Raw genomic sequence first — 20,296 nt, 5'->3', positions numbered from 1 at the left:
TCAATGCACTCACTTGCCACCTCCTTTAAAATTATAGGGTATATGCCATCAACCACAGGAGCCTTATTGGCCTGTGGGCACAAAAGTTTTCTCATTAAATCAACATGTGAAATTTCAACATCATTAATTACAATTTTTTCAACTTCTTTGCTCTCTCCCAGACTCAGTAAAGATACTATAGTGAAAATTATACTTCGCTTAATAAAACATCTTTCTCCTTCAGAAAATGATGAACATAATTCAGTCAGGGAAGACCAACATGGAACAGAACATCGGTGTTCCGCAAATTCTTTCCAAAATAAGAAATTGCCCGACTCCAATGAGATTTTAAAAGATGAACTTGAGTCGGAAATTAATGAAATACTTTTAACTATTTTTGCTAAAAAAGCTCAAAGCCTGAAAATATGGACTGAGATTGTCTACAATTATCTCAATAGAATAGTACCAGAATAGAACCCGAAAGGGCGTTTTCTGCCACTAATCAAATACTGTATGTACTAAAATTAGATCCAATTTAAACAATCAATACTGATTGCTTGTTTCTTAAGGCCTCACTTTATTCAGACAGGTAGTGTGGGTGCTTAAACATAACTAAACTTTGCAGTAACAATATGTATTTTTTGTTTTTAGAATAACTGTATTTTTGATTTTTTTCAGAATATTTATTATTGCAATAAATGTTTATTTGAAACTTGAATTCAAATAATTGCAGTACTTGTTTTTTCCTTACTTTATTAACTGTCATCAAAATTTATTGAAAAAAAACGTTTGTTTTTGGAATACCGGTATCATAAATTAAAAATACCGAAATACCGGTATTAAGATTTTGACCGTATTATAAGCTATAGTCGTAACTACAGATTGCAATTAATGGGTCACTCATTCCTTTACTGGGGATTTTATATATACATATATATATATATATATATATATATATATAAAAGTACTGATTTTGAGTTATTTCAGTTCTGTAATACATTTTTTACCCCTTCTCCTCAGTGTTATTTTAAAAGAAGACAATTTCTGTACACAGAAAATTTTCAACTCGTGTAATGGTTTATTTCATTAAGGATGGAAATCCATAATTTGATTGTGCTTATGATTTTGTCAATTTCAATTTGTTGGGTAACTTGTTCCAGAGGTCTATTTCACTATATTAGTGTTTCATAACCCGTTTTGTGTAACTAATTTCTGTGGACTGCTAATAACAAGCTTCTGTGCTTCATCACCAGTTTCCTATACATGCTTTGACGAAGTGATATTAATGCATAAATAGGAAACTGGTGACGAGCAATTAGATATTGTTATAAAATTCCAACCTGCCACTATTTTGCTTAATTTGTACCAGTAATGGCTAATTTATTTATTATTATTTTTTTTTAACATTACTTCTGAAGTAACGTATTGATTCTCATTATCAACACACCAGTGAATTGCTTACCGGCAACTAACTTTGAAACGTTCATGTCAAGAAAACGTTGTTCGCGATTACTTTAATTAAATAATACGGCACTACAATAAACTACACGAAAGTATACGGACATTATTTGTAATACGTAACAAATTTTTGTTCTACAAATAATCATAAACAGTGCTATACATAATAATACTAAAATACCACAGTTCGTTAAGCTACGCAATACAGACGCAAACGCTAAAGTAAAAAACAGCGGAAGAAAACGAAACTAAAGTGATAACAGCTGAGCATGCGCACTGTTTGTACAAGATGAATATTAATTTTATTTATTTATTATTTATTATTATTTTTTTTTCTGTCTTACGCTGGCTCGAAATCAAACAAAGCAGTAAATGCTGTCAGATCGAAATTGGTGCACTACAAAGACAAACACCATACTGTGGTTTTCTACTGGATCCAAACTCAATCTGGGAAATGAAAACGCAGATCGGGTAACAAAACAACAAATAATTTCAAATGTTGTTATTATTATTATTATTGTTGCTCTTATATTATTTCTCCCTGATTGGGGAATTCCACTCTGTGACGGGTACTGCTACCAAGTACACAGGGTGTTTGTAATGTCTGGTGTTACTATTGGTCAAGGAAATCTCTGACTATCGTATAGGTGTTAAGGATTGCGACTTTCTGGAGTTCCTTGTAGGTGTTCTCTGGGAGACCTATTGCTGCTAGGCTGCTATATAGAGTCTTTGGTACCATACCGGTGGTTGATACAATGATGGGGATGGTCGATACTTCTTGCATATGCCACATCTCCTTGACCTCATGTCTCAGGTTCTTGTACTTCCTGATTTTTTCCTCATGGGTTTTCTGGACATTGCTAGTGTTGGGCACCACTATGTCAATCAGGTAGGTAGCCTTTTCCATCTTGTCCACAACGGTTATGTCCGGTCTGTTGTGCGGGATGGTCCTATCCGTATTTATGGCGAGGTCCCAGTGCAGCTTGTGGGTTCGGGTCTCTAGTACTGCCTGCGGTTCGTACTTGTAGTATGGTACAATTTCTTTGGTCAACTGGTAATTCCTAGCTAGCTTCTGATGTATTATTCTGGCTACCTGGTCGTGTCTATGAAAGTACTCAGTCTAGGTGATCACCTTGCACCCCGCGGTGATGTGCTGGATCCTTTCTGAGGCCAGGTGGCATCGTCGACATGGGACATCTGACATTCCAAGCTCCTTTGCGATGTGCTTTCTACAGTTTCTGGTATTGATTACATGATCTGGGATGGCCAGCATGAATCCTTCAGTCTCGAGGAACAATGTCCCGCTTGTGAGCCATGCATTGGAAGCAATGTTATCGATATGATCTTGATGGAGGTCATTGTAGTGTCTTCTTTCCCATCTTTCTAACTTCGTTTCTTGTACCGTCTGGGCAGGAGGGGGCCTTCGCTCAGGTTGAAGGGGGTATACCACTTATCTATCTTCCTTATGGCCTGGTGAATTGGTGCTGTGTTGTTCTCGAAGTAATCCTTCAGGTTGACTACCGCTGTTTTCTGTTGCTCTATCAGGCCTCTTCCGCCCTCTTTCCGAGCTATTGTTAGTCTCTCCACTACTGACTTCGGGTGGTGTTGGCGGCTCTTCGTCATCATTATCCTTGAATTTTGCATTTATTATTATTATTGTTGTTGCTCTTATATTATTTCTCCCTGATTGGGGGTTCAACTCCGTGATGGGTACAGCTACCAAGTACACAGGGTGGTTGTAATGTCTGGTGTTACTGTTGGTCGAGGAAATCTGTGACTATCCTGCAGGTGTTCAGGATTACCACTTTCTGGAGTTCCTTGTAGGTGTTCTGGGAGACCTATTGCTGCTAGGCTTCTATGTAGAGTCTTTGGTACCATACCGGTCGTTGACACGATGATCGGGATGGTCGATACTTCTTGCATATGCCACATCTCCTTGAACTCATGTCCTCATATTCGTGTACTTACTAATTTTTCCTCATGCTGGACATTGCTAGTGTTGGCACCGCTATGTCAATCAGGTAGGTAGCCTTTTCCATCTTGTCCACATGGGTTATGTCCGGTCTGTTGTGGGGGATAGCCCTATCCGTTATTATGACGTGGTCCCAGTACAGCTTGTGGGTTGGGGTCTCTAGTACTGCCTGGGGTTCGTACTTGTAGTACGGTACACTTTCTTCGATCAATTGGTATCTCCTTGCTGGCTTTTGATGTATTATCCTGGCTAGCTGGTCGTGTCTATGAGTGTACTCAGTCTGGGTGATTATTATTATTATTATTATTATTGTTAGCTATATGGTGCAAGGAAGCCAGAAGCTTATGCTGCACGAGCCATTAAAAGTTATATATATGAAGATCAATGGTGAAGAATCATAACACTATTGTACGAAAAGCCTGCTCTCAGTGGCAAATAAATGGGAATAATATAACAATAACAAACTTATGGAAATTAAGACTCAAACGTCCTTAAGGACTTCCATCACCGAGTAAGTATGAAAAGAAGCAGTTCTTTTTACATGCTGTATAAACTTACCTTGTTGCGTCCTATGCCTCTACTAATGCTAATATCATGCATCGGTTACACTCATGTAACTCATCTTAACTTTCAAAAATTAAGTCTTTTCACGATATACTAACTGCCATGCTGTTCTTCCAGTAAATGATATTTCAATAAGCTGTCCTTGTTAATGAGAAGTAAAGAAGTTGTTGTTAGAATATTCTTATCTCTTTGAAGTTTAGAAAAACCTATAACGATGAAGCATAACTTGGGAATTAATTAAACCAAGATGAATTCTAATGAAGATATGGAATATCTCACATCTCTATTCATCGAAATCTTAAAAACTTTTATATTAATAACTTGAAAGGCACAATATGGTCACAATAGCCCTTGTAAAAACCTTATATATCAACAATAACCTCTTGATCCTATTGTTCCACAGCGCTTTCCGTCGTATTATGCGCTTGCCTATCAACGTACACGTGAATCACTCGGCTTCCAGCAAGACCGCACTTTACCATGTGAATCCAGAAAACCCTGGGTTTCAAATGATCTTCTATCAGTTAAATTAGGACAAAAATCTAGTGTTCTAAATTTACTCTCAGAAGTAAAGAGCAAATTTCAACATCTAGACGCGCTGTAATTTTCACCCAGAGAACCTCTTAGATAAGGGGGCTCCGGAGTGACCGCAATTAATGGTTCTTCTACAAGTTTGTTCAGTAAATTGCATGTAACTAGAAGGAATGGTCAGGATGCAAAATAGTAACAAACAAAACAAGGTTTATTAAACATATAAGTATACAAATGAGCACAATAGAGCTGGTACATAGTTTGAATTAAATGGTATGTGATTGTTAGGTAAATTGACTGAATACAAGCATTATCTTGCTGTTAGCAATATTATAGTTATGTAATGTTCTTCATGTGGCTTTTCCACTAATTCTCTAGCAAGTACAAAATGATTGGTGTTTGTCAATGCACATAACTGTTCCAATACTAGACAGGGTACTATATTAACTTACTAGTGTAATTAGTATTTGGACAACTAGATTAACAAGTCGCATTATCTATTAAAACTAAGTACTAAGAAAATGATACAATTGTCTGGGTAAAATATTCTGCACTGCCTCGGTGGGGGGGGGGAATTTGTATCAGACGTCAATATGGTTCTTTTCTCATCTTTTCCTAGTAATTATTATTTTACTTCTTCTTCACACAATGACAAAAATCGGCCAAGACTCTCACTGCTCTCACCCATGAACTTATTATTCGTTCTTTCCCCTCTCCAATATATATATATATACGCCGCATCCCCTCTCTGAGCTCCCTAAGAATTGTTCTGATCTCACGAGTCAACTATATGGGGGGGGGAAATAAATGGATATTGTACCATGCACGGAGTGTCGAAGTGACAGCTAATATGTTTATAAAGGTCTCGTTACACAGGATGAGCTGTGTCTTGTCCTGCTAATTTCTACTCGTATAACAATCTACTCCGTTCTTAGGACCTTGTGTGATCGACGCTCTTGTCCGCTCACAGGAGAACAGGTGACGTCATTGTAGTGTAGTATTACGGCGACCGCACCCCTGGGGTGATTTAAAACAAAAGTAAAAGTTTAAGGTCCGTCGTAGTGACGCTTAAGTATATAGGGCTGTGGCAAAAGTAAAGGGCATCTTGAGGTACTGAATACCTCTTAAGGGCAAAAAAAAAACTAAAAATGAAAATGTTTTTTCATACTATAGACAGTATAGGATCAAGAAGTTTTATCTATACACAGTTTTATTAATGTTGTTGGCTTATAATTTTTTTCCACCTTTTTTCCTTTTTTCCACCCCACACCAGGTGGAAAAAAGGTCCGGGTTCGAATCCCGTCGATGACGCGAGGAACTTTAATGGGCGTTTTTCACTCCGTGACTGAGTTAGTAGGCCTCAGGCATACATAGTAAGATTTTTTTTCTTTCAGCAAAACAGGCAAATCGACCAGAGAACACCTGCAATTTACAGACAAAATACATACAGGGGCAAATATTAGAAATAATGGATGGCCCTAATATAATAGTTTGAGATTTTTTTTTTATTGTCAGTATAGTCTCACACAGTTAATACATTAATCCATACGCAGTACTTTACATTTGTCAAAGTTAAACTTCAGTTGCCACTTCTCAGCCCACTGCTCAACTTTTCTAGATCCTGTTGCAGCAGCGTGCCATCATTAGTGTCATTAACAACTTTGCCAATCTTCGTATCATCTGCAAACTTGGATATTAAGCCTGATATGTAGTCATCAATATCATTAATAAATATAGAAAATAACAATTAACCAAACATTGAACCCTAGGGACTCCATTAATAACATTACTCCACGAAGTGCACTGTCTACTCACACTCAACCATCGTTTATCCTTAGGCAATTTGCTTCAAATGCCCCACTACTCCAATTTGTGCAGCAGTCTTCCATGTGCAATAGTATCGAAAGCCTTTCTAAGATATGAAAACGAGTATATGATATCAAAAAATTATTCTTTGGATCCAGTTGCTTTGTGACCACATCATAGTATCCAGTCAAATTGGTCAGACAAGATTTCCCCTTAACAAACCCATGCTGTATCCGAGCTATAATTGAAGCCTTCTCTAGATGAGCTTGAAATGCTCCTTTAACCAATGTTTCCATTAATTTCCCCAGACCGAAGTAAAAATAACAGGTGTGTCATTATATGTGTCACCATTTGAATTTCCATTGTGAATTTTGGTCACATTTGCACATCTCCAATCTGTGAGTCTAGGGAAGGTCTCATAATTATGGCTAAGGGTTTGATTACTACCTTTGCTGCCTCGTTTAATATAACTCAATTGATACCATCCACCCCAAGTATTTTCTTATTTTTATCTTCAACAATATCTCCTCCCATTTGCTTTCAGTTATTACAAAATCATCTGGCTCATTACAAGAGTTCTATTACCAAGAGGAATGTCTTTGTGTGTGCGTGATGTAAGGAGTGTGAGGAAATCAGTACATTGTTGTATGCGGGGGGCATTTGTTGAAGCCACTTTATGTCACAGATATGGGTATATTCTTAACATGTACGCCATATCCAAAAATTTCATTATTTCATACAGCATGTCTCCCCCCAACTTTTTCTAACTATTGAATACACCATGAATTGTCAAACTAATAGAGAAAGCTTATCTGCAAAAAGATCTAAACCTCCCAAACACATCCTAATTCATTTCACAAATATACGTGGTCTCAATTCTAAACTCAACGATGTCCATTTAATTGTGCATATGTCCGTTCTGATATTCCCTGACTTCGCAATTTGGAATCTCCTCACTTCGATCTACTCTGGTTTAAAATCTCTCAACCGCATTGTGTCAAATTCACATGTTGTCTCTACCGTTCTCCCAACTCCACCAATTATTTGGAGCTCTTTGACTTCCTCTCTTTGCAATTGGACTTTCTCCAGTCCAACTTTTCTAACAGTGAGGTAATTTTCCTTGGTGATTTTAATGTTCACAATTCCAGCTGACTTCCCTTTTCTAGTCACACCTACCCAGCTGGTCGAGATGCTGAAGCTTTTGCAGTTACTAAAGACCTTGCACAGATTTTTCATTTACCAACAAGAATACCGGACAATCCTAAACATACAGCCAACACGCTTGATCTGTTTCTCACAAACAACCCTTCTAAGTACACGGTCGAAGGGAGAGGTCCTTTACGCACTTCAGATCACAAATTGGTGATTGTTTCTTCTCCAATGGAGCCTCTATCTCTTGGCTATTCCCAACCTGGTGTTGTTTGGCATTACAAGAATGCAAAACGGGATGACATGCGAGATTTCGTTTCTTCTTTTCCTCGGTCGGATTACTGTTTCAAAACTTCTGACTTTAACACTTGCTCAGATCATGTCAGTGAAATTATTCTTGCAGGAATGGAATCCTTTATCCCACACTCCACTTTAAAATATCGTCCTTTTTCTAAACCTCGGTTTTCCAATAAATGTGCTAAGGAACGTTGCATGTCGTAATTGGTTTGTATCTAATTCTTCAGTTTCATTTTCTGCCTACTCCAAAGATCGCAACAATTGAAAAAGCAGTTATTAATCAGTGTAAACTAGAGTTTGAACAACCTAAGAGTAGAAAACTTGTTTCTTGCATTAATGGTAGCCGAGCATTCTGGTCTCTTGCCTAAGCTATTGGCCGCAACTTTTGCCCATCTCGGCTCCGACGTCTGTCCAAACCAGATGGTTCTGTTGTCACTTCAGCCAAGGATAAAACTGTCTTGCTAGCTTCCTATTTTTCTTCCTACTCGTGTACTAATGATCTTGGTAAAACACCTCCCACAATTCCCAACACGCTCCATTTAATGGGTCCTGTGGTCTTCCGTCAAAAGGATGTCAGAAGGATTTAGACGAATCTTGATGCTAAGAAAGCTCCAGGTCCCGACGGTATTACTGCACTTGTTCTCAAAATCTGTGCTCCTGAACTTCATCCTATTTTTTGCCGTCATTGTTCCCTTTCTATTCCAAAGGTGTTTTTCCTTCTGCTTGGAAATTTGCACATATCCAGCCAGTTCCTAAAAGGGGTGGCAACTCCCTCCCATCCAATTATCGTCCCATTGCAATTACATCTACTCTTTCTAAAGTAATGGAGAAATCAATTAACCACGAACCCTTAAACTACCTAGAAACCTTCCGTCTGATCAATGATCGCCAGCATCGATTCAATCAGTGACGATCCACTGGTGATATTCTGGCTTATGTTACGTATTTATGGACTAATTCAATGGAAAGATTCGGTGAAACACAATTGTTGCTCTTGACATCTCAAAGGCTTTCTATCGTGTTTGGCATAACGGTCTTCTAAACAAGCTTCCATCTTATAGTTTGCCAACTGTTTTTAGTAATTGGTTATCCAGTTTTCTCTCTGGTCGCTCACTGAGGGTGATGGTAGATGGCTCTCTGTCTTCTAACTTCGCCACTAATACCGGTGTACCCCAAGGTTCAGTTCTTTCCCCCATTCCTTTCCTCTTGTGTATTAATAACATTCTTCCATTGATTGGAAATCCTATCCATAGTTTTCTAGATGATTACACATTGCATTCCACTTTCCATATTGAGAAACCTTGCCTGCTCAATCACTTTTAACCTCTCGAAAATCTGCTACCAATTCCTTAAATGCCGTTCTTCAGGTAATTCTCCAATGGGGCAAAGACAACTTATTTGATTTCAATCCTTCTAAAACTCAGTCTTCTCTTATTTATCGCAAAAAGGATTCTTCTGCTCCTATGCTTATCTTTGGTGACACTTCGATTTCTAAGCAAAATGATATATCTCTTTTGGGGATTACCCTGACATCTAATCTCTCTTGGCACAAGCACATTACAAATATTGCTTCCTCCACATCTAAAAAACTTGATTTTCACTTTCGCTCTCGGTGTTACTTTTCTTCAAAACAGCTGCTCACTCTGTATAAATCGCATACCCACCCTACCGCGCCTCCGTAGCCAGGTGGGAAGGAGCAGCAGTGGTAGCACACGCTTCTTGATTAGACCGGGGTTCGAGCCCGTCACCACCAAATACGGAGCATGCGGAAAGGTCAGGGAATGACCACCGCACCGGAGCAATATGGCCTTAGTTGCTAATGCTCCTAAAAACCAAATAACAACAACGACCCACCCTACCATGGAATATTGTTCCCACATCTGGGGTGGTGCCCCCAAAACCTCACTCAGGCTTCTTGATTTCATTCAGAAGAGGGCAGTTAGGTCAATTAATGATTCATCTCTAACAGAGTCTCTCCCCACTCGCTGTCTCATAGACATACTGTTTCTGCTGCATGCCTCTTCTCCAGATACTTCCATGGACACTGTTCTTCTGAATTGGCTTCTATAATTCCCACTCTGTCTTTAAAAACAGTCAGGACTCGTGCAGCCACCAACCAATGTCCATTTACTGTCCAAATTCACCCACAGAACCAATTTTCATCTTCCTCGTTTATTCATTAAACTGCCATTTCCTGGAGAAACCTTCCTTCATATGTATTTCCTGAAAATTACATTCTACAGAAGTTCAAGTCCAATGTGAACAAATATCTTTTTTTCGTCTTCTGAACTTCCAACCCAAGCACGGTACTGAGTATTATAGGTTCTAATACCTCTCGTGTTTGGGGTTTACATAAAAAAAAAAAAAAGAAAAAGATATTTTTGCGATCTCGGACAAATGGTATCACACAGACATAAGCAGTTCAGAACTGAAATTTTGGGGAGTACAATGTGTACAGGAAGTATAGACAGGATAGGAAGGAAGGAGGGGTTATGCTGTTAGTTTAGAAACACATGAAATCTAAGGAAGTGCATCCAATTGATGTTGGTGGACAATGCAATGCTGAGTCTGTTTGGTGTGACATAAGCACTGGGAAAGGAAAAATGAGAGTAGGTGTGTGTTATAGGCTTAATAATCTGATGGGTATAATGAGCAATTGTGCAGAGAAATAGAGTAGGTCAGTAAATTAGAGTGTCTTATAATGGGGGATTTTAATTTCCAGGATATTGACTGGAATTTGTGGTTTTGTCACTTACACACTGGCAAGGCTTTTGTGGATTCATTGGATGATTATTTTCTACAGCAGTATGTTGTGGAGGCAACTAGTGGGATAAATACTCTTGATCTGATTATCAGTAATGATTCTTCATGCATCAAGAATCTGCAGATAAAGGAACCACTATTTGGCAGCGATCACAGTGTGCGGAAATGGGATTTACTCAAAAAGAAAACTACCATCAATGGTAAAGGGAAGGGTTTTTGCTTTTGTAAAGATGACTACGGTGGTCTCAGACAGTATTTAAATTCTATACGGTGGAACCAACTGATAATGTTACAAACAGCAAATTCAAAATGGGAAGCATTCAAAGAGTTAATCTTGGAAGCTACTAGGTTTTTCATACCAACAAAGAAATATTGTTCAAGATTTAGGCCTAACTGGATGTCAGATGAAGTAATTAGACATGTGACAGACAATAAAAATACATTGGATACATATAAATTCAGAGGTGACACAGAAGCCTATGAGAGATAAAAGCTGGTCTGTAACCAAGTCACAAAGATAGTTAGACAGGCGAAGGCAGAGTACGACAAATCTTTTGCAAAGGATGCAAAGAAAAACAGCAAAGAGTTCTTTACTTATGTAAACTCTATACTCTAGAAGGAAAGGGATGAATCAGATTGGTCCAATTGATATCGGTAGTTCCACTGTTGATGATCCTGCTCAGGTAGCTAACAAACTAAATGAATATTTTGGATCTACATTCACACAGGAGGAGTTATTCAGGGAGGGGAATGCCAGAGGTGTATTCAACTCTGGCAGTAAGCTAGATAATCTTGTATTAACTGAGAGTAAAATGGAGGAGAAATTTTTGAATATAAACATAAGAAAGGCACCTGGAGTGGATGGAATCTATCCAGTTATATTAAAGGAGGCGGCAAAGGAAGTAATCAAAACTTTTGCCATAATTATGAGAGCTTCCCTGGACTCAGTGGAGGTACCCATGGACTGGAGTTGTTCAAATATTATCCCAATCCACAAAGGAGGATCAAAGGGAGACACAGGTAATTACTGACCTGTTAGTTTAACTTATTTTCCACGGAAATTAATGGAGGTACTAGTTAAAGAAGCATTGCAGGATCATCTAGACATGACTTCAGCTCTAGCTCGGACAGAACACGCGTTTGTTGTGGAAGTCTTGTCTGACTAATTTGATTGCATTTTATGATGTAGTCACAAAGCAACTGGATGCAAAGAATAACTTTAATACCATATACCATATATTTGAATCTTAGAAAAGCCTATTATAATGTTGCATATGACTGACTGCTGCACAAATTGGAGCAGTGTGGCATTGGAGGCAAATTGCTGCTTTTGGATAAATGGATGGTTGAGTGCAAGAAGACGCAGAGTGGTAATCAATGGACACTGCTCTTCGTGGACTAATGTTATTAGTGGAATCCCTCAGGGTTCAGTGTTGGGTCCGTTTTTCTTTTCTGCATTTATAAATGATATTGATTATGGTGTATCAGGCTTAATGTCCAAGTTTCCAGACGATACGATGGTTGGCAGAGTTGTTAATGGCACTAATTACAGTACACGGCTTCAACAGGATCTAGAAAAATTGAGCAGATTTAACCTACGGGAAGCAGCAATCCCAGAGTAACGTATCAACTCTGTGGTACCACAGTGACAGTGGTAGAAAATGAAAAGAACCTGGGGTAATAGTGCAGGCAGATATGAAGTATTCTGTGCAGTGCAGAAGGGTCTGCAAGAGTAGCTCATTGTGTCTTGTCAATGATATGCAGGAATTTTTCTATCAGGAATAAGGAGTTAATTATCCTCTTGTATAAGGCAATGATCAGGCCACACCTTCAGTTCTGTATTCAGGTCTGGAGGCCTAATTTTAAGAAGGATGTAGTATTATTGGAACGAGAACAGAGAAGGGCAACAAGATTAGTGAATGGAACAAAGGGTTGCACTTACGAAGAAAGGCTTAACTTTTGCAAATTACAGTGTCTGGAGACTAGACACCAGTTAGGTAGTAGTAGTAGTAGTAGTGGCATGTGATGCAAGAAAGCAAGTGTATGAGCTTATGCAGCATCAGCCAAAAAAAAATCACACCATTCCCTCCAAATGCCTGTCCAGTTTCTTCTTAAATTTATTCAACCTATCAACTTCCACAACGACAGATGGAAGTTTGTTCCAGAAATTAACCACCTGCTGGCTAAAGGCAAACTTCCGCACATCTATTCTACATCTGTCTTTTCTTAATTTGAATTTATGCCCCCTTAGGTTCGTAATCTGAACAAGTGGAAGGATCCCATCAGAATTCAGCGTGCTCAGCCCATTCAAGGCCTTATATACCTCAATCAGATCACCGCACAGGTGCCTAGGTGATCTCATAGAGGGCATAAATTCAAATTGAGGAAAGACGGTTGTAGGATAGATGTGCGGAAGTTTGCCTTTAGCATTAGCATTAGCATTAGCATTAGTAGAGGCATTTGATGCAAGAAAGCAAGCTTATGCAGCATCAGCCAAAAAAAAAAAAAAGTAACATAAATAAATAAAAATAACCACTTCCACTTCACCCCTCTGTTCGTTCGAAATACCTGTCCAGCTGAGCCTTAAACTTATTTAGGCTATCAACTTCCACGACAAGGGATGGAAGTCTGTTCCACCCACCAACCACCCGCTGGCTAAAGGCAAATTTCCGCACATCTATCCTACATCTGTCTTTCCTCAATTTGAATTTATGCCCTCTCAGGTGATTTTTCTGAGCTAGAGGAAGAATCCCATCAGCATTGAGCATGCTCAAACCATTCAAGGCTTTGTACACCTCTATCAGATCACCCCGCTGGTGCCTAGTTTCCAGACACTGTAATTTGCAAAACTTAAGCCTTTCTTCGTAAGAGAACCCCTTTGTCCCATTCACCAATCTAGTTGCCCTTCTCTGTACTCGTTCCAGCAGCTCTACATCCTTCCTGAAATGAGGCCTCCAGGCCTGTATACAGTACTCTAGGTGTGGCCTGACCATTGCCTTATACAAGGGAATAATCACCTCCTTATCCCTGCTAGAAAAATTCCTATATATCATTGACAATACACCATGAGCTACTCTTGCAGCTCGTCTGCACTGCTCAGAGAACTTCATATCTGCCTGCACCACCACCCCCAGGTCCCTTTCATTCTCTGCCACTGTCAGTGTAGTACCACAGAGTTGATACGTTGCTCTGGGGTTGCTGTTTCCCATATGTAGTACTTTACATTTGTCAATGTTAAACTTCATTTGCCACCTCGAAGCCCATCTGCTCAACCTTTCCAAATCCTGTTGCAGCAGCATAGTGTCAGTAGTGTCCTTGACAACCCTGCCAACCTTCGTATCGTCTGCAAATTTCGACATTAAGCCTGATATACCATCATCAATATCATTTATAAATACAGAAAACAATAAAGGCCCCAATACTGAACCCTGAGGGACTCCACTAATAACATTAGTCCACGATGAGCAGTGTCCATTGATTACCACTCTCTGTCTTCTCCCCCTCAACCACCCCTTTATCCATAGCAGCAACTTGCCTCCAATGCCACACTGCTCCAATTTGTGCAGCAGTCTTCCATGTGCAACAGTATCAAAAGCCTTTCTAAGATCCAAGTATATAATATCAAAGTTATTCCCTGCATCCAGTTCTTTTGTGACTGCATCATAGTATCCAATCAAATTGGTCAGGCAAGACTTCCCCTTAACAAAACCATGCTGTGTCCTAGCTATAACTGAAGTCTTGTCTAGATGATCCTGCAGTGCTTCTTTCACCAGTGCCTCCATTAATTTTCCGGGAACAGAAGTTAAACTCACAGGTCTATAATTACTTGTGTCAGCCTTTGATCCCCCTTTGTGAATTGGGGTCACATTTGCACATCTCCAGTCAATGGGTACCTCCCCTGAGTCCAAGGAAGCTCTCATAATTATGGCTAAGGGTTTGCTTACCTCCTTTGCTGCCTCCTTTAATATAACTGGATAGATCCCATCCACCCCAGGTGCCTTTCTTGTGTTTATCTTCAACAATTTCTCCTCCACTTTGCTGTCAGTTATTACAAGATTCTCTAGCTTACTGCTAGAGTTGAATACACCTCTGGCATTCCCCTCGCTGAATAACTCCTCATGTGTGAATGTCGATGCAAAATATTCATTTAGTTTGTTAGCTACCCTAGCAGGGTCATCAACAGTTGACCCATCGATCTCAAGTGGACCAATCTGATTCATCCCCTTCCTTCTAGAGTTTACATAAGTAAAGAACTCTTTGCTGTTTTTCTTCGCATCCCTTGCCAAGGATCTCTCGTAATCTGCCTTCGCTTGCCTAACCTCCTTTGTAACTTGGTTACAGATCAACTTGTATCTATCATAGGCGTCCGTGTCACGTGTTAATTTGTATGTATCCCATGCATTTTTCTTCTCTGCCATATGCCTCATTAGTTCATCTGACAACCATTTAGGCCTAAACCTTGAACAATATTTCTTAGTTGGTATGTAAAGCCTAGTAGCTTCCACGATAAGTTCTTTGAATGCTTCCCATTTTGAATTTGCTGTTGGCAGTATCATCAGTTGATCCCACTGTATAGAATTTAAATACTGTCTCAGTCCATTGTAGTCGCCTTTAGGAAAGCAATACCCCTTCCCCTTACCCCTAATGGTAGTTACCTCTTTCAGTAACTCCCACTTCAGCACACTGTGATCACTGCCACCAAGTGGTTCATTTATCTGCAGATTATTAATGCATGAAGAATCACTACTGATAATCAAATCAAGAGTATTACTCCCTCTAGTTGCCTCCCGAACATGCTGATGTAGAAAACAATCATCCAATAAATCCACAAAAGCCTTGCTACTGTGTGAGTGACCAGCCCCCAAATTCCAGTCAATATCTGGGAAATTAAAATCCCCCATTATAAGACTCTCTGATTTACTGGCCCACTCTATTTCTCCGAACAGTTTCTTATTATACTCATCAGAGTCATTAGGCCTATAGCACACTCCTACTCTCAATTTTGATCTCCCAATGCTTATGTCACACCAAACTGACTCGACACTGCACTGTCCAGCGATGTCGACTGGCTTCACTTCCTTGGATTTTATGTGTTTTTTAACTAATAGCATAACCCCTCCTCCCTTCCTATCCTGTCTATCCTTTCTGTAGACATTGTACTCCCCAAATTCCAGTTCTGCATTTCTTATATCTGTGTGACACCACGTCTCTGAAATCCCCACAATATCTGCCTTTGATGTTTTGAGCAATACCTCAAATTCATCAAATTTATTTACTAAACTCCTAGCATTGGTGTACACACAAGTATACATGCACCTGTTCTTTTTCTTAGCTACCCTAACACAACCCATGTGTTTACTTGTACCCCAATGATTCCCAGCAGTCTCTGAAATATCCCGTGTCTTGTTTGCCAGGCTGCTGCTCATTCTAATAGAAGCAGTGCAAGAATCACTTTCACCTCTACCAGTGGCTACTGTTAATCTATTATTCCTTGTATCCCCCAAGCTAGCAGTTTTCCGTCCCACCTAACACTGCCTCGATAGCATCAGCAAATATTCTTGCACCCTTTCTGTTTAAGTGTATCCCATCCCTGTATGAGCAGTCTCTCCTGTTTCTCATTGCAGACCAGGTTGAGAAAAATTCAACCCCTTGAGCCTTGCACAATCTGTCCAGGGCCAAATTGGTCGACAAGGCTCTCATCAGATACTCCCTCGTATCATGTTTGGCCAGAATTGCAGGCACTTTCAAATTCAACCCTAATGTACGGCTTTTTCTCAACATTGACGTGTACTTGTTAAATGATTCTGCGTTAGAAGGGTATACATGCTCATTAACCTGCTGTTTTGCAGAGATGTATGCATGGCTCCATGTGTTCAGTTGGCACCAAGAAAAAAACTGTAGCTCGCTGTTGCTGTGTTTCAAGAAAGGATTTCTGCTTGCTGTCACTGATAAAATAGGCTGCCACCGGTCAACAGTGTCCCAGGTGCTGAAATTAAAGCGTGAAATCAGTGAGGTGTACATGTAGAGTATCTTCTGTACAGCGGTACACGAACAGACGTTCATCTCCGCCATGTTACGCTGTGATGATACAAAACTCTGTAGAGCTGCCAGAAACGTGTAGGGTTATGTTTGCGTATATTATGTGTTGTGTTTAGTTGTTTCTACCCTCTTTGCCACCGGGCGATCTCCTGGAAAGCGTGCACCTGCTCGTTTACACCACGAAGAGGTGGGCCACTACTAGATATGTCCTTAGCCAAGTGGAGATAGACCATTACAATCTTTGTCTTCCCTGAAGAGGGCGAAGTTCCGCACCCAACGGAGATAGTGCTACACCAGTGGGTGCCATCAAATCCCATACCCACAGCTACCCAAAATTAGGGTACCAGCATAGAGAAAAAATAAATAAATAAAAGTCATAATTTAAAAAAATAATAAAATAAAAAGTAAAATAAAATAAACTAAGATAAGAGCAGAAAAAAAAAAAAAATAAAATAAAATAAAATAGGATGAAAAAAAAGAAAAGAAGTAAAATAAAAGAAAATAATAAAAATATATATATAGACACAATGTAAAAAAATTACTAATAAAATAAATTAATAAATAAAATATAGGTGAAGTAATATTATATAAAATAAATAAAAAATTTAAAATAAAAGTAAGAAAAAAGAATAAGTAATGATTGTAAATATAGAATAAAATAACACAAAAAGATAAATAAAATGAAAAAGAATCAAAAACCCACAGTTGCTCAGACTTTCTTCTGTTTTCTTTAGCGGTACGCTAAAGAAAATAGAAGAGAAAAAAATTATAACAAAAAAAAAATAAATAAGATATATCAAATATAAATAAATAAATAAAAATTAAATAAAAATAATGAAAAAAATATATAAATAAAATTAAAAGAAAAATTAAATTAAAAAAATAAATAAAAGTGAATTGTCTAAGATTGGGCAAATCCCGCTCCCACTGGATGCAATACTCGGGTTGCCCAGGCCTGAGGGGGATAAAATTTAAAGAAAAAAAAAACAAAAAAAAAAACAAAAAAAAACTGGATCAATGTGATCTTCTAAGAGCTATTCAAGGTGACAATATTTTATTTTTGCAAGACACCGCTCCCTGTTGAGTCTGACATTATTGAAGGTGCTGGAGTCAGATTAGGAGGTGAAGCTGAACTGGGATTGGCCAACAGAGGTTTTCTTCTAGCAAATAAATTAGAAGCAAATTGTTGTAGGATTCCAAGTTGTGAAGCAGATTCTACTGGATGTTTTTCGTTGCCAGGTGAGAAGGTGTTTATACGGGCTTGTAGCGATTTCGGTAGGTCAGCATAAAGAGGGCAGTGATAGAGCAGGTGGTTCCAGTCTTCCAGTTGAAGACAAAGGCAAGTCCAGAGGTAATAATCCAACTATGACCTGCAGGGCATAAGTTGAGACAGTCCTGCAGGCACGGAGCATTGTAAGAATCTCAAATTCGTGATGTGAAAAGAAAACCTGAATCAGGCTGTAAGAGAATGACTACGCCTTCTGAAGATCGATATCTGAAACGGCTATGCCTTCGTAATCGTCATGCTAGCGCTCTTGATCTAAAACTGGACTTTGAGATGGCCTCTGGTGTTGAAACAAGTGCACGAACTATTCAAAGACGGCTTTCGGAATGTGGTCTGCATGCCGGCCCAAGAAGAAGCCCTTTTTTGACCCAACAAATGAGGAAGAAGCGACTTTCTTTCGCTAAACCGCATGTTTCATGGACAAAAGAGCAATGGGACACCGTCATCTTTTCTGACGAATCGAAATTAAATTTGCATGACACATAGACATGTATAATATCTTATGTAGGATGGCACTTGAAAGAAAGTTCAACTCCGTCTTTGTATAGCGTGATGATTACAGAGCTCTGTAAGGGGCCAGAAATGTGTGTAATTATATGTTTAATTGTTTCTGGCCGTTTTGTCACCAGCCAGGCGAACACCTGGAAAGCCTGCCCAATAGCCGTCTACACCACAGGGAGGTAGGCCACAACTATGCATGTACCACGGCCAACCTCAACAGTCATGCGCTGAATGGCCAAAGCGAGCTTGGAATCATTCAAAAGATCCTCCTTGCCAGAAGCTGGCAACAGCGCGGCGCGCAGGCACACACACACACACACACACACACACACACACACACACACACACACACACACACACACACACACACACACACACACACACACACACACACACACACACACACACACACACACACACACACCTTCTCGGACTCGAAAACAACCCAATGTGTGCATGTGGCTCTGTGGAGACCTGGGGACACCAGATGTATGACTGCGAATTTTATGAAGATCTTCGTGTTGAATTAATCATCCAAGTGCGCCTTAATCCCAAAAACCGGGAACACTATTTACTGAAAGATGAAGCCTCATATATAGCGTTCACCAAGTTTGCCCAGAACCTGTATGCTAGACGCTTGACCATTCCTCTGCCTGCAAACTTCGAATAGATGTGTCAAACAAAGCTTCTCAGAGACCCCCAACCAGATGTCAGGTTTGACTGCTTGATCCTTCATGCAAGACAAAACTGGAACTTTTATGAGAAGTGAGAAACTCCACTTCCCAGAACATTGACTACCGGACGGGACAACAGTCCCATGAATGACTCCCAACTGTGACATTTTGCACAACCTGTTCAGCCAAACCAACATTGGATCGCCTCTGCTGGGCCTCAAGTTTTTCTGGATGGTGCGGACCTGACCCTGCGGTCTGGTTTGCTCCCAACCATGCACACAGGCCACATTGGCAACCTGAGCCAGCTCTCTTGTCTGGCTCACTGTCTCACCTCTTCCTGGCAGGTAGGGAGGGGACAGTAATCTGTCCCCTCCCCCCCCTGCCACCCTATTTCTTCCCTCTGGTGGGGCATGGGCATGCCCACTGTAAACTGGAGTTGCCTTCCCTTTCGGCTCCATATTTCTGTCTATTTGCCCCCCAGTCTTCAGCCTTCACCCCCACTCTATCTGATAGCAACGTGAACACGCCCCACACAATCTAAAATCACCAATCTAAATTAATTTTGCCCAACATTTTGGACTTCTAGCGCTCCCCGCGACGCGTACGCGATTTTTTTTTTTAAGGTCCTAGCCACTGAAATCTTAGGAAATTAGGTGGCAGGACCTGCCAGAGTGAACTATATACTAGTGAGTACCTGGTCTGCCTCCACGGGGCTAAAGTGGGACAACGTCGGGCCTCAGTAGGGATCTGGCGGCTAAATGACCAGAAGAACAACGGTACAAGGCATCAAATATATACAAAGTCCATACACTTTTAAATCTCTGGCTTTTCCAGTCAACTGGTTCACCCACAATGTAAACTACGCGGAGATGGGGGAAACCCCTGGTGCCGCTTGACCCTAAACACACTTTACACTTTACACACGCACGCACACACAATCATTTCAGGAGACAGGACAGCATAAGACGAAGAAATAAAGAAGTATATATAGCATTAAGTTAAAAAAAATTTAAATAAAATTTAAATGCCTTTGTTCACTTCTCTATTCAGTGCTGCCAAAGTGCAAAGTAGTCCACAAGGAGAAAAGTTGTACAGTCAAACAACATTTGTAATGTCATCCAAAAACGAGATCTGCAATGCTGGAACAAGATCTAGATATAAATCTGTTCTGTTAATCTGGAGTTGTATCAGAAGTCACTGGTTGGTGGTTTCACTGAGTGGAGGAAGGATCTAGTTGTAAAGAGTCTTGATAAAGGATGAGCCAGAAAAGTGTAACTT

General features: G+C 39.8%; 1 protein-coding gene across 1 annotated transcript in view; it reads right to left on the bottom strand.

Annotated features, from left to right (window-relative positions):
* Positions 1-1,622, bottom strand: part of LOC150089767 (uncharacterized) — a 118,031-nt gene extending 116,409 nt beyond the window's left edge. Inside the window, exon 1 of the mRNA XM_090368796.1 lies at positions 1,442-1,622. Coding sequence (XP_090224922.1) covers positions 1,442-1,466 — 25 coding nt within the window. The 5' untranslated portion in view covers positions 1,467-1,622. The remainder of the gene's footprint in view (positions 1-1,441) is intronic.
* Between the last annotated feature and the right edge of the window lie 18,674 nt (positions 1,623-20,296).

Source organism: Mastigoproctus giganteus, chromosome 2, assembly GCF_048544385.1.
Source record: "Mastigoproctus giganteus isolate SK-2022 chromosome 2, ASM4854438v1, whole genome shotgun sequence".
Classification (NCBI taxonomy): Eukaryota; Metazoa; Arthropoda; class Arachnida; order Uropygi; family Thelyphonidae; genus Mastigoproctus; species Mastigoproctus giganteus.
This window is presented reverse-complemented; position numbering and strand designations above follow the sequence as displayed.